Source organism: Drosophila teissieri, chromosome 3R (assembly GCF_016746235.2).
Source record: "Drosophila teissieri strain GT53w chromosome 3R, Prin_Dtei_1.1, whole genome shotgun sequence".
Taxonomy (NCBI): domain Eukaryota; kingdom Metazoa; phylum Arthropoda; class Insecta; order Diptera; family Drosophilidae; genus Drosophila; species Drosophila teissieri.
The window spans coordinates 4981300-4995226 of NC_053032.1; the positions used below are offsets into that span (position 1 = coordinate 4981300).

Here is a 13927-nt window from a genome sequence, read left to right on the forward strand (position 1 = left end):
ATTAAAAACTTAACTTATAAGGTAATTGAGAACTAGAAGAAATAGCAGCTAACGCCTTCCGCTCGTCTTTAAATACTTTAAAAGTGAACTTTAAAACAAGAGAGAACGCTATAGTCAAGTTCCCCGACTATCTGATACCCGTTACTCAGCTAGGGGAAGTGTGAAGGAGTCTTTAACACTGACAGTTACGGCTTAAGGGCGTTAGAGTTGGAGTGGCAAAACGTTTTTTTGGCAAATTGATAGAAATTTACAAGTCTAACACAAAAATGAAAAAATATCAAAACATTTTTCAAACGTGTGGGCGTGGCAGTTTTGGGCGGTTTGTGGGCGTGGCAAAAAGTTTTTTGGCAAGTCGGTAAAAATTTATAAGACTAATACAAAAATGAAAAAATATCAAAACCTTTTTCAAAAGTGTGGGCATGGCAGTTTTATCCGGTTTGCGGGCGTGGCAACATGAATCGACAAACTTGCGCTGCGTCTATGTCCCTGGAGTCTGTAATCTTAATCTCAACTTTCTAGCTATTGTAGTTCCTGAGATCTCGACGTTCATACGGACAGACGGACATGCACAGATCGACTCGGCTACTGATTCTGTTCAAGAATATATATACTTGATATGGTCGGAAACTTCCTTCTTCCTGTTACATACATTTTTACGAATCTAGTATACCCTTTTACTCTACAAGTAACGATTTGAACAAAAACTGCGCCTCCTAGTTAATTTTTCGCCAAGAAGGCGGGACCTTAAAATTCATACCAAGTCCATTGTTTATTGGCCGAAAGTTGGCACGCAGATGGCCAATATTTGTTTGGTCGATAGAGGCAGTGGTAAAAAGCACTTAGGCAGAGCAATTAGCTGTCCGTGGAACCGTGATGCTGCGAGATGTTTCCAAGTGACCACTGATGTTTGCCATTAAAACACACAAGATATTTACGGGTTGCTTTTAAATATACATATATTTCCATAAATTATTGCCTAAATATTTGTTTATACAATTAGTCTATATGCTTAAAACCCAACGCATTCTAAACTCTTTCTTCTCTGTTATCTACAACGGCATCTGATTTCACAACTATATATTTCTGTTTCTTAAAACGGGGTTCTACAAAGGTACTTGTCCATCTAAGGTGAATTGTCGCTGGCCCAGAAACAACATACTCCAGTCTGCATGGGATCTAATCCTGTTAAGATGTTTCCCAAGCACTTAAATATCAAAAACGATCTAAAACTGATTACTAGTGTATTGAAAACGATTGTGCGACACTTTGCCTTATTATCGGTATGTATGTATATACGCTGTGTAAGTGCTACATCAGCTTTTTTAAATAAAGATTTGCTAGTTGCACCGTTTCAGCCAAAATCCATGCGTCAGACTATTTATTGCTGGTGGTGATTATAAGGCAGTTTTCGTAAGAGCTTAATAGACGAATTCAAAAAAGGGCTTTGGAAATGGTAATCATTATGGATAGGAAATTAACAGGATTTCCCCCTGAATTTCTTTGTTTTGTCATTAAGTACATTTAAAAATGATACCTAATTCTGAAACTGACTCTGAGTATAAATCGTTTCAGGCTTAATTGTCGCTTGATTTTAGTCGCTTGGCACTCTTTGCAATTTTTCATTTAGATAATACTCACAAAAAGCAAATCACCCAAAATCGAGTGGGTCCGCGGATAAAAGCCGAAATGCATTTCGTTGTCTCGCAGTCTGGTTTTTTTTCTTATGTGAAACCTAATCTAAGCACCTCCTCATGACTTCCAGATCTGGGCGCCGTTTAGGCCACCATTCCCTCCCATTTTTGCCCCTTCTCGTCCGATAGCACGAATCATAAAGGGTATGTCTGCTGCTCCTCTCCTGTCCTTCTTCTCTGTAAAAAATTGCACGAAATGCACTTTATAGCGGAGATGTTGTCAGGTGATGGGGGCTTTCATCAGCAAGCCTGCGAATAAAGAGCAAAACCGAAAGAAACATGAGTCGAGGACTGCTTGTCAACCATTTAAGCGACGCACTAGACCGTGTCCAGTGCCCAGTGCTCAACAGCTCCGTTGTCTCAATTAGCTCTATATGAGAGTTATTCGTGGGTGAGACAAGGGGATTAGGCAGGGGCAGCTCAAAGAAGCTGGGTCCGCAAAAATCGAATTTTAGAAATTTGAAAGGTGGAATCGTTTGACCATGTTTGACCACCAATTACTTTTTTTTGACCACGTCCAGTTTTTGAGATATGAAATTTCGAAAATTTTCGAAAATTTTCGAACTTCCAAAAGTTGACTTTTTTGAACTTTTTTTTTTAAATCGCAATAACTTCGTTTGACCACGTTTGACCACCCTTTAGAATTTTGAAAAAACTTTTAGTTTAGAAAATATAAGCACTTGAGGAATTAAGCATTTTCCATACCTCAAAACTAAATATTTTGAAACAAAATCGTTTGACCATCCTTTAAAAATGCTTTTTATCCCACCCTTTTTTTTGCCCACCCTTAAAAAAATGATTTATTTTTAAGAAACAATACAATTAATAATAAGAACAATTAGAACAATTTAGAGGTGGGAAAAAAACAATTCGACCGATTCGGTCAAACGATTTTGTTTCAAAATATTTAGTTTTGAGGTATGGAAAATGCTTAATTCCTTAAGTGCTTATATTTTCTAAACTAAAAGTTTTTTAAAAATTCTAAAGGGTGGTCAAACGAAGTTATTGCGATTAAAAAAAAAAAGTTAGAAAATATTTAGTTTTGAGGTATGAAAAATGCTTAATTTCTTAAGTGCTTATATTTTCTAAACTAAAAGTTTTTTCAAAATTCTAAAGGGTGGTCAAACGTGGTCAAACGAAGTTATTGCGATTTAAAAAAAAAAAGTTCAAAAAAGTCAACTTTTGGAAGTTCGAAAATGTTCGAAATTTCATATCTTGAAAACTGGACGTGGTCAAAAAAAAGTAATTGGTGGTCAAACATGGTCAAACGATGGTCAAACGGTTCCACCTTTCAAATTTCAAAAATTCGATTTTTGCGGACCCAGCTTCTGTGAGCTGGCAGTGGCGGCCTTATCAGCCATCGGGTCCCAGAAAACGGGCTTTCAACATGATCACACGTGTTTGTGTCGATGGAGGCGGCAAAAAGGGGTAGATTAATTGAATTTTGGTACAGTGGGGTGTGTTATTCGCCGTTCAATGGGAAGCTCAATCGCTGGGATGTGGGTTAAGCCCACTCTGCTTTCAATGGAGAACTGAACATTTGCTATTTTTTGTTTCGTGATAGAACATCCACAAGCAACTGAAGAAGTGCATATATGAAAAAAATGACAAATGTGATATGCTACGACGATACTTCACTTAAAATCTTACAATTCACAGGCAAATATATAGTAGTGTTACACTCTATTGGGGACCAATTGGCCAAGTTGGTTAAGTCAACTCACATGCAGAGAGTGTATCGAGTTGGTCTCGTAGCCGCCCTTGCTCTGCATCTGGGTTGAGATCGCGTTGAGACGGTTGGCCGACAGCTCCACATCCGCGGATCCGATGTGGCCCGTGTGGACGAAATTGGTGGGATTGCCGATCATGGACCGGTCGATGCGCAGGCGTTGGTGTGGGCGGCGGGAGGGCGAGCGCTGCTGCTGGAAGCAGCACGAGAACCACTGCAGCCAGATCTCGCCGGTGCTGGCCATCTTCCCCTTGCTGTTAGCTAGCTGGCAGGCGCTGGACGGCGATTCAATATTTTGGTGTTGCTGACGATCAATCGTAAGGCAGCTGCTCCCAGCCAGGCTGGCTGTGACTGTAAAGCGTGGGTTACGCACCTCGGCTCCTAAAATGATCAAATGGCGGTTGAGCATAAAATGTATCACATAATTTGTACGCGATTAAGTAAATACTTTATTATATCCGTTACTCGTAGATTAAAAGGGTATACTAGATTCGTTGAAAAGCTTGTAGCAGGAAGAAGAAAGCGTTTGCGAATATATATAGTATATATTCTTGATCAGGATCAATAGCAGAGTCTATCTGGCCATGTCCGTCTGTCTGTCCGTATGAACGTCGACATCTCAGGAACTATAAATGCTCGAAAGTTGAGAATAAGCATACAGACTCCAGAGACATAGACACAGCGCAAGTTTGTCGATTCATGTTGCCACGCCCACTCTAACGCTCACAAACCGCCCAAAACTGCCACGCCCACATTTTTGAAAAATGTTTTGATATTTTTCCATTTTCTTATTAGTATTGTAAATTTCTATCGATCTGCAGAAAAACTTTTTGCCACGCCCACACCAAAGGCCCACAAACCGCCGAAAACTGCCACGCCCACACTTTTGAAAAATGTTTTGATACTTTTTCATTATACCCGTTACTCGTAGAGTAAAAGGGTATACTAGATTCGTTAAAAAGTATGTAACAGGCAGAAGGAAGCGCTTCCGACCATATAAAGTATATATATTCTTGATCAGGATCAATAGCCGAGTCGATCTGGCCATGTCCGTCCGTCTGTCCGTATGAACGTCGAGATCTCAGGAACTACAAATGCTAGAAAGTTGAGATTAAGCATACAGACTCCAGGGACATAGAAGCAGCGCAAGTTTGTCGATTCATGTTGCCACGCCCACTCTAACGCCCTCAAACCGCCTAAAACTGCCACGCCCACACTTTTGAAAAATGTTTCGATATTTTTTCATTTTTGTGTTAGTCTCCTTAATTTCTATCGGTTTGCCAAAAAAATATTTGCCACGCCCACCCTAAAGCCCACAAACCGCCAAAAGCTGCCACGCCCACACTTTTGAAAAATGTTTTGATATTTTTTCATTTTTGTGTTAGTCTTGTAAAATTCTATCGATTTGCCAAAAAACTTTTTGCCACGCCCACTTTAACGCCCACAAACCGCAAAAACTGTGAGTGTTGTGTGTCCTGCGCACTTTCACCATCTGAGTAACGGGTATCAGATAGTCGGGGAACTCGACTATAGCGTTCTCTCTTGTTTTCTTATTAGTATTGTCAATTTCTATTGATCTGCAGAAAAACTTTTTGCCACGCCCACGCTTACGCCCACAAACCGCCAAAAACTGCCACGCCCATACTTTAGAAAAATGTGCAATTTTTTCACATTTTTGTTCGTCTTGTAAATTTAACTCTATATACCAAAAATCTTTTTGCAACGCCCACAAACCGCCAAAAACAGTAAGTGTTGTAATTTCTCTTCGCACTTTCACTAGCTGAGTAACGGGTATCAGATAGTCGGGGGATCCGACTATAGCGTTCTATCTTGTTATTAATAAATAAATATAAATATTAATACAGCTAATGGAAAATAAGAAAACGTGTATTCAGTTCCAACCCAAAAGAGCATCTATGGACCCACAAACCATTTGCGTTGCTCCAGAAAACCAGTGGCGTACAGAGATGTGCGATTCATTTTGCTGGCATTTTCCTTCGGTTTGTGTGGGAGGCCTATCCGTATCTGCATGCTGTTTGCCCGCTCTACTTGTTGTCCCACTTGTTACCTGCTTTTCACTCGAATGCAGACACAGAATCAGGTGCGGCCACTTTGGACAGGCATTTGCAGACATTCGCAAAACAGAAACAGAACTATAAGGCCCGAGACGTTGCCTGAGAAGACGCTGAGTTGTGAAAGAAATATAGCATAAATGCTACAAGAAATCAACAATTAATTGGCATTTTTGTGTAATTATGATTGAAAGAAAAACACAAAAGGAACCAGGAAGGACCGGATTTCGAAGCTATCACTCACGATCTTCGTGGTCTGCTGGCTCAACTAGTTCGGGTTCTGGGGAAGATGTTGTTTGGTTTTTTTTGACTGGTTTAGTTTCAATTGTAGAGCAATCCCGAACTCATCTGTATAAATACCGAAAGTTATATGGCTTCATATTCATCAGCTGTTCTGGACGACACAAAATCCAAACAAAATACGGGCAACTGTTTTCAAAAATAAATGCGCATTCGTCAATCAAATTTAAACGATGGCAATCAGTTTTATTATTACATTTTACATGTTAAGTAACATTCAAGAAACCGATTTGAAATTTGTATATGTTTAGATTCTAGCGCGCGGTATAACCTTGACATTCTGATCACATTCTTTAATAGCTTTGACCTGTTTTTTTAATAACTAAACTTAACTAAACTATTTACATATTAGTGTAAAAAACAACTGAACTAATTCAGCACTATTGAAAGTAACTAAATGATGTTCATTCATCGCTTTCCTCCTAACGGAGTTCAAATTTAAGCTGCCATTAGATCACAAAGATGGTTAGTGGCCTGCCATAGGCAAACTTCTTGGGCTTTCTACGCGTGTTGCGCAGTCTTTCTTCTGGCCAATGGGCAATTAAAGCTGCTCAAGCGTTTTTAATGCCTTAATGCCGAGTGAAACCGAAATGAAAGTGTCAGGCGGCAGGGCAGCGATGTGGAGTTGGAATATGCCAATGGCGGCTATTTCGACGATCGTCAGACTTGGGGCAGTGGTTGGAGATGGAGCTCGGTCCGGCTTATTGTAGCCAACAATCTGCACTTTCCGAGAGCGAACGCCAACGTTATTATCTCAAATCGCAACGCGTGTCACACAACAAAAGTGGCGCACAGTAAGAAATCAGCCCGAATTGATAGCCAATTTCTCATATATGTTTTGATATTTGGAAAAAAAGTTTGATATCGCTATCCTTAACTGCAAGATAATCTTTTATTTAAGAGGGTGTAGACATTTCGTTGTTAGTGGGGTTTGCGTAGTAAAATTCATTACAAAAACTCAAATGATGCTTCTATTATGGAATATAAAATGCGTATTTCACTTATTTTCCCTCTGTGTGTGAACAACTTGCCACTAAGTCAACTACGCAGGAATGATTGACGGAATGAGGAAATGAATGAGGGACAAATGCGCTAAAGCGTTTCAATTTTCTGTGTCAAGAGCTTATTAAAGTGAGAGATAACCAAGATAACTGCACCAAAAAAAATAGCTTGAAGAGGTTATACAAGGGCCTTGCATTTAGATTTAACACCTTTCTTTTTAGTCATCCTAACGCAGATAAAAAAAAACTTTGTTTAAGCACTCGACATCATTTGAAATTATATTTAGAAATCAAAATCTTATTAGAAATCAAAATTTTCTAGGACAGGTGATATTTCCTCTAGTGTTATATACGAATGTAACAATTCATATTCGAAAGGTACGCACGTTTTCCACCGCCTGTTGTTTCAAGTCATGTGTTTATCAAGTGTTTATTTAAAGCTAGACAAGCGTTAATTAACCATCGAGATCGAGTGATGTATTTATCCAGTGGCCAGAGATTTTCCAAGGGGTATTGATAAAAACCAATCACAACAAAAAATTTCCGACGGACTTGGTGTTAGTATTTAGTGCAAATTACTTTGCAATAATTATAAATAAATGGATTCCCGAAGCGGACTCTGTTTTTCGTATGCTCTCGCAGTTATTTATAAGTATTTTCGCTTTTTTGGGCCTTTGCAGTGCTGACATCATCGTCGACGTTGCCACGATCGGGCAGGGTTATTGAATCTTCAGAAAACATTTAAAGAACGTAACCCCCGTTGCTTCTCCCTCAAATATGGAACTTAGCGCCCACAGCCGATCAAATTCCAATGGAAATCGATGGAGCTACGTTTCGTTAAATTGGATATAGTTAAATACTATTTAATAAATTGATATAAATTAATCACATCTAAAGTTGGATATATATATTATATATTTCCTTATTTACAAATCCTATGTTGAAATTTTAAATTCGCATGTGGTAAAGTCTAGTCTAGGAATGTAAATACTTGAATGCTACATTTTTAGATCATTAAAGAATATTTATATAAAAAGTTCGCACTGGCTAACCATTTCAGTAATAGGTTAAGTCATTAATACATACTCAAAATTCAAAATTAAGGATTCGCATCAACACTCTGCCATAACCGTGGATATGCGAGACTTGACCCAAAAACTCACCCAGATAAATAAACGGCAAGCTGCTTGAAATTTGCCAAATCCCCGACTATTTCTCGCCGCACGGCGGAAATTAATTGCATGCACAGTGAATAAGTTCCGGGAGTGAAAACCCAAATCAATGTAATGTACCACAAATAGATTACATCACTTTTGAGCACAACAGACGACAAAGAAAGGGGCAGGGTCGAAATGCACAATTGTCGAATACACAACGTCGATGTCGATAACTACATGCTTTGCATATGAAAAGGGAGCCCGGGGTTCAAGAACCCAATAAACGGAGTATAAACTTAATTTCCAAAGAGCTCTTAATCGAATAGTTTAAATCAGAGGCATTGTCCTGGGTAGCAGTTCCATTATTTCCTCCCGTTTTTCTTTATTTACAACTTGCGGCTTGTTTCACAATAATCACTAAAGAGCACTCGTTGCACTCCACAATCACTTCGGGTGACTCATCACCGTCTGCGGGTCCATCGAACAGATACTGTCCGCCGCATCGGCAGTCGTACGCGTAGCTCCATATTGTCGCCTTCCTTTTGTTCGTATCGGATTCCGATTCTGATGTTTGGGAGGGAGGTGGAGGTGCCGGTGCCTGGTCGTCTTCTTCGATTTCCACTTGGATCCGCTGCATTTCATCCAGCACGACGGTGGCGTATATGTTGCTATGGGCTCGGAATTTCGACTGCAACAGTTCGGCGTCGTAGTACTTGCGCCTAATGGGATCTTTGAGCGTGTTCCACGCCGCGTTTATTGCATTGAAGTCGCTGTTCTGAACCTCCGATCCCGGATTTGGGTCATTGAGTTGTCGCAATTTGTCGGGATGACATTTTAGTATCAATTGTTTGTAGCTGCCTTTGATCTCCTCGAAACTGGCCGTGGATGACACATTCAAGAGCTCATAGAAGTCGGGCATCTGGAAAGGGAAAATCCGTGAAGTATTTGTATTGAAAACATAAATATCTTTGTACTTACTTTTAGTCTAAGGGTAGGATACCCTTATATGATTTATAAGAATTTAAGCCACTTAAACACTTTATTTGCAATCAATTTTCAAAAACCAAGAACATTATCAACATCATTTAACAAGTTTATAATTTTATGTACTAATACATAAAAGATTTATGTTAAACTGTAATGATAATAAATATACTTAGTATGCAGTATTTAATCTGAATGTTTAGATTAGGTAACTGATAGTTAAAAACTCGATCATTTGTCATTGAGCTTACTTCTCAAATGTAAGTTTAAAATCAATCTATTCACAAATAAAGCCTGATTTTGGATTAGGAAATGATTGCAACATTTGGTTATTCGTGAATCGCCGTAAAAATGTGTGATTAAAAAGCGAGGTGTTTACCAACACTAATATTCTAATGTCCAAAACAGCTGTTTATTATTTACATGGAACGTGTCGCTCGATGGAATAAATAACAGTTCATTTAATCAATATGAAAACGGAACCCCCAGCTCACGCACTCAGTCACACCCACACACGCAGCCTGTGTTGCTGGATAAACGGAAATGTTCCCAAGAAAGGAGTGTTTTTGTATGGGCGTGTATTTTTTTTTATATATTTTTTTTGCTAGGGTGCGATAAACATTTATGTCCACACAAATAACAGCTGGAAAATGCATTGCATGTCAGCCGGTCATAATTCTCAGTCCGTCCGTAGATGCCGATCCCCAATCCCCATAAAAGAGAAAAGTCGGACATATTGTCAAAAGTCAGGCCCCAATTGCACTTGGAGAGCCAAAAACAAGGTCAATAAACTGGTTAGCAGCAGCAATCAAACATATACAGGCCATATGAGCACGAACAGCGAATGTGTGGCATCACACACGCTGACCCAATTTCAAATTTAGCGAAAATGGAAAGAGGCAAACAACTTGCCCCGAGACCGGAACTTCGAGCTAATTAGTTAATGGCGGAACATCGAACAGAGGACACCTTATTTAGAACGCACATATTTCGTGGGTACCGCCGCTTGCAAATCAAAACTTGCCTTGTAAGGTGACGGCTTTCCTGCTCCCAGACTACGTGTGGAAATCTCTTGTTGCGCCGCCGATTTGTTTATTAATTGAGCACTGTTGTTTTTTGGGGGAGCGGTAAGTACAACCCACGCACTTTTCAGAACTTTTCAGTCTCTTGTTCTCAGCACTTTTTCGAACACCGAAGCACACGCCTTGCTCTCGCCCGCATATAGCAAATGTCGTCATGTAAACTCGCGTTTATTCACTGCGACTTAAGAGTTGCAAGCAGCGCGTTTAACGTTTACAGCAGACAAAAGTTTTTTAACTTTAAAAGTTTCTAGCGATGAAACAAAACACCGATTCAGCGAATATCGATTTTTTTGTTATATCGATGTTAAGCGATGCGATGAGTCTCCGAACAACAGCCAATAGCAAATAATCTAGGGGCACAACAGAAGTGTAATTATTAGTAAGGACATATTGCGGATTTTAGAGAAACAACGTTATCGTCCAACGACAACTAGGTTTGTGTCTCGGCCAACTAAAAATGTGGCAGCGCAGAAGGTGTCTGCGAACTAGTTCCGACCTCCAAAGCAACCCTGCGAAGCGATGGTCGAGCTGTCAACGCTACTTCCGCCTTCTTTCCGTGCGGTTCGTAAAAATGACTGGTTTGACGAACAGGGTAAGTGCCGAAAAAATGCAAATAAAACGGTGCGAGGCATAAGCAAATGTGTGGAAAGTATTGCGCGCAATAGTGGCCAACAGTGCGAGTGCTATAATTAGCAAACTAGAGGCGTAAAAGTGATGTTTTGAGTGTTCGAAAGGGCGTCGCGTCGTACACGTGCCAAAATACTCTGCATCTGTGCAAGCCTGAAGTGAGCTCTTAGCCCAAGGCTAAAAAACAGTGGAATGATTTGGTTGTTACTAAAAAACAACGAGTCTCAGGATAATATGTTTCAACACACATTTGTTTATGCGTTTGCGGGCAAACCTAACCTCCCCCACAGTGTTTTCTTATTTAACTTAAATTTCCCTTTTAACTTCAGACCGTTGTTATTGATGGTCGCGGCCATTTACTCGGCCGCCTGGCCTCCGTGGTGGCCAAGTACCTGTTGCAGGGCGGCAAGGTGGCCGTTGTCCGCTGCGAGGAGCTGAACCTTTCCGGACACTTTTACAGGAACAAGATCAAGTTCCTGGCCTACCTGCGCAAGCGGTGCAACGTGAATCCGGCCCGTGGTCCATTCCACTTTCGTGCCCCGTCTCGCATCTTCTACAAGGCTGTCCGAGGTAAATACTCTCACCCTTCGCTCCCCGGAGGAGAGTAGTTGAGTTCAGAGCAGTTCTATGATGTTTTCAAACTTATTACCTACATTATTTGAACAAGAAACCGTGTAAACGAAACATGACTGAGAGATACTGCTACAGTTGCTGCTGCTCCAACTTCGAATACCCAATAATTCGTCCACTAATCATTATTTTTACTCTTTTAGGTAAGCAATTAAAACTGATTGGAAGCTGCTCCACCCGACATGATGAATATTACCTTCTTACCTACATTATTTGAACGAGAAACCGTGTAACCAACTCTCAACTGATGCTTTTACTTAGCCAAACCTCCCGCCACAATTGTAAATCCCGACTCACCGGCTATTTCCTCCATTTCAGGAATGATCCCACACAAGACCAAGCGTGGCCAGGCCGCCCTAGCCCGTCTGCGTGTGTTCGACGGCATCCCATCGCCCTACGACAAGCGTCGCCGCGTCGTCGTGCCCATCGCTATGCGTGTGTTGACCCTGCGTTCCGACCGCAAGTACTGCCAGGTCGGTCGCTTGTCGCACGAGGTCGGCTGGCACTACCAGGACGTGATTAAGAGCCTGGAGCGCAAGCGCAAGGCCAAGCTCCGTGTCACCCTCAAGCACAACCGCGAGCTGAAAAAGCTGACGGTCAAGGCGCGCGAGAACATCGCGAAGGCCGCCGAGCCCTTCAACAAAATCATCAAATCCTACGGCTACGAGGTTTAAGGAAAACAACAAGGGCAGAATTACATACGTTCAGATGCGTAGAAGTTTTTTAAAAGAGAATAAAACAACATCTAGTTCAAAAAACAAACTCATCCTTAAGGGTCTCATATTTGTTTACAAACAAACATCGTCTTAATGAAATCTAAAAGATAAACGGAATTTACCGGTCCTTTTCATTTAATTTGCATATATGTATGTTTGTGCAGCGTGTAGGAAATTGATCTTTATTTAAGGTACTGATGTGATACAAATAATTGTAAGAGCAATATCTAAAATAGCTTTTGCAATATCAGCGATTTTGAACACTGATATCTATGTTTTAGCTTTGTTTCCAAATTATTCAATAGATATATTATGTCAACATTATTTTGTTCCTTCATATTTTCAAATAATTTTAAAAATCCCTTTTCTGATTCCGCGGTTTCCTTGCTGATACTGTTTTTAGCTTTAATTGCACTGTCCATTATTTGCTTATGGATAATTTGTATTCCTTCGAATATTTTGATGAGCATTTTAAGTGTGTTTTCTTTAACGACATTATCTTTAACATACTCCTCGTAGGCAGTCGCGTTTTGAAGTATTGCGTTCGCTTGCGCTGGGTCCATTTCTGAGTCCTTGTGATCAGATGATGAGTTGCGTAGCCGGTCCATTTCCTCTCGAAACTCGTTGGCGAAATGTTTCTCCGCGTTCGACAGGAACTCAATGTTAGCGGCCCAGATAACTGTGAAGAGAAGGATTCTAAATGTCTCAAATGAACAAAGAAATTGGCACAAAATCATCTTGTCCGCATCGGGCAAAGTGGCGATCGGCGGCAGCGGAGTGATGGATATCCAAAACTCACTGTTCCAGTCGATTCTGTCGACTGGTGGAGAGGTCTCTACGGAACAATCTGAATCCTCTGGCTTTGCTTTATTCAAAGGCGAAGCTTCTGAATTCGTTGGAGCGCCACACATGTAGCTCTGAAATAATGTTCCAGGATTGTACACACGTTGAACACCTAGCTTTTGAGGACTTACCAAGAAAGCTACAGCTGCAATGATATACGAATGCATTTTGCGCCGTAGAAAGTATTACTGTGCTGCTTCTAGTCCTGGCCTTCGTTTTTATAGGAAAATATGCAGTGGAAAAGGACTTCATATCAGAAACCTGCCACATCCATAGTTCTAAATTAGGAGAAGGGGAAAGTTTTGTTCATGGAAAAATCCATGCCATCTCAGAGCTTAAGCTGTATTTATGTATAAAACACGACGCACTCAAAGGAAAGGGAAATGTATTGATATCTTAAAAAACTATTGCTGGCTTATGTAATTTACGAGGATAAGAATTTCACTGAGTTTACTTGAAAAACAGTTTTATGTTTATGATAGGGATTCGGTTTTTTTGGAAAATCGTTAGAAATTTACAAGACTAATACAAAAATGAAAAAATATCAAAACATTTTTTAAAAGTGTGGGCGTGGCAGCTTTGGGCGGTTTGTGGGCGTTAGAGAGGGCGTGGCAAAAAGTTTTATGGCAAGTCGTTAGAAATTTACAAGACAAATACACAAATGAAAAAATATCGAAACATTTTTCAAAAGTGTGGACGTGGCAGTTTTAGGCGGTTTGTGGGCGTTAGAGTGGGCGTGGCAACATGAATCGACAAACTTGCGCTGCGTCTATGTCCCTGGAGTCTGTATGCTTAATCTCAACTTTCTAGCTTTTGTAGTTCCTGAGATCTCGACGTTCATACGGGCAGACGGACATGGCCAGATCGACTCGGCTACTGATCCTGATCAAGAATATATATTCTTTATATGGTCGGAAACACTTCCTTCTGCCTGTTACATACTTTTCAACGAATCTAGTTAATACCCGTTACTCGTAGAGTAAAAGGGTATACCAATTCCTTTAAATAATTTGTATGTTCTTTCACAGCCCACTCCAGAAACGGAGTTTATTCAAATGGATTTTATATCACTTTGCATGTATAATTAATTCATCT

The 13927-nt window shown here is 40.3% G+C and overlaps 4 protein-coding genes across 5 annotated transcripts; 1 reads left to right on the forward strand and 3 right to left on the reverse strand.

Annotated features, from left to right (window-relative positions):
• Positions 1 to 930: 930 nt before the first annotated feature.
• Positions 931 to 3797, reverse strand: LOC122621620 (CDC42 small effector protein homolog). The gene is made up of 2 exons (XM_043799546.1): positions 3416 to 3797; positions 931 to 1940 (listed from the first exon to the last, which is right to left on the reverse strand). Exons 1-2 carry the CDS (start codon positions 3662 to 3664, stop codon positions 1932 to 1934), a joined length of 258 nt encoding a protein of 85 aa, XP_043655481.1. The 5' UTR covers positions 3665 to 3797; the 3' UTR covers positions 931 to 1931.
• A 4164-nt stretch (positions 3798 to 7961) lies between these two features.
• LOC122621619 (DPH4 homolog) lies at positions 7962 to 10326 on the reverse strand. 2 transcript variants are annotated; one of them, XM_043799545.1, is made up of 2 exons: positions 9959 to 10326; positions 7962 to 8869 (listed from the first exon to the last, which is right to left on the reverse strand). In XM_043799545.1, the coding sequence occupies exon 2, from the start codon at positions 8867 to 8869 to the stop codon at positions 8333 to 8335; it is 537 nt and encodes a 178-aa protein (XP_043655480.1). In that variant the 5' UTR covers positions 9959 to 10326; the 3' UTR covers positions 7962 to 8332. The 2 variants fall into 2 exon arrangements, with proteins under 2 accessions (XP_043655480.1, XP_043655479.1); XM_043799544.1 differs by lacking the exon at positions 9959 to 10326 and adding an exon at positions 8929 to 9937.
• Positions 10327 to 10452: 126 nt separating this feature from the next.
• LOC122621618 (60S ribosomal protein L13a) lies at positions 10453 to 12035 on the forward strand. The gene is made up of 3 exons (XM_043799543.1): positions 10453 to 10608; positions 10973 to 11213; positions 11592 to 12035. Exons 1-3 carry the CDS (start codon positions 10474 to 10476, stop codon positions 11945 to 11947), a joined length of 732 nt encoding a protein of 243 aa, XP_043655478.1. The 5' UTR covers positions 10453 to 10473; the 3' UTR covers positions 11948 to 12035.
• A 383-nt stretch (positions 12036 to 12418) lies between these two features.
• On the reverse strand, positions 12419 to 13186 carry LOC122622291. Its single transcript, XM_043800634.1, has 4 exons — positions 12964 to 13186; positions 12789 to 12906; positions 12500 to 12668; positions 12419 to 12437 (listed from the first exon to the last, which is right to left on the reverse strand). The coding sequence occupies exons 1-4, from the start codon at positions 12997 to 12999 to the stop codon at positions 12419 to 12421; spliced, it is 342 nt and encodes a 113-aa protein (XP_043656569.1). The 5' UTR covers positions 13000 to 13186.
• Positions 13187 to 13927: the final 741 nt, after the last annotated feature.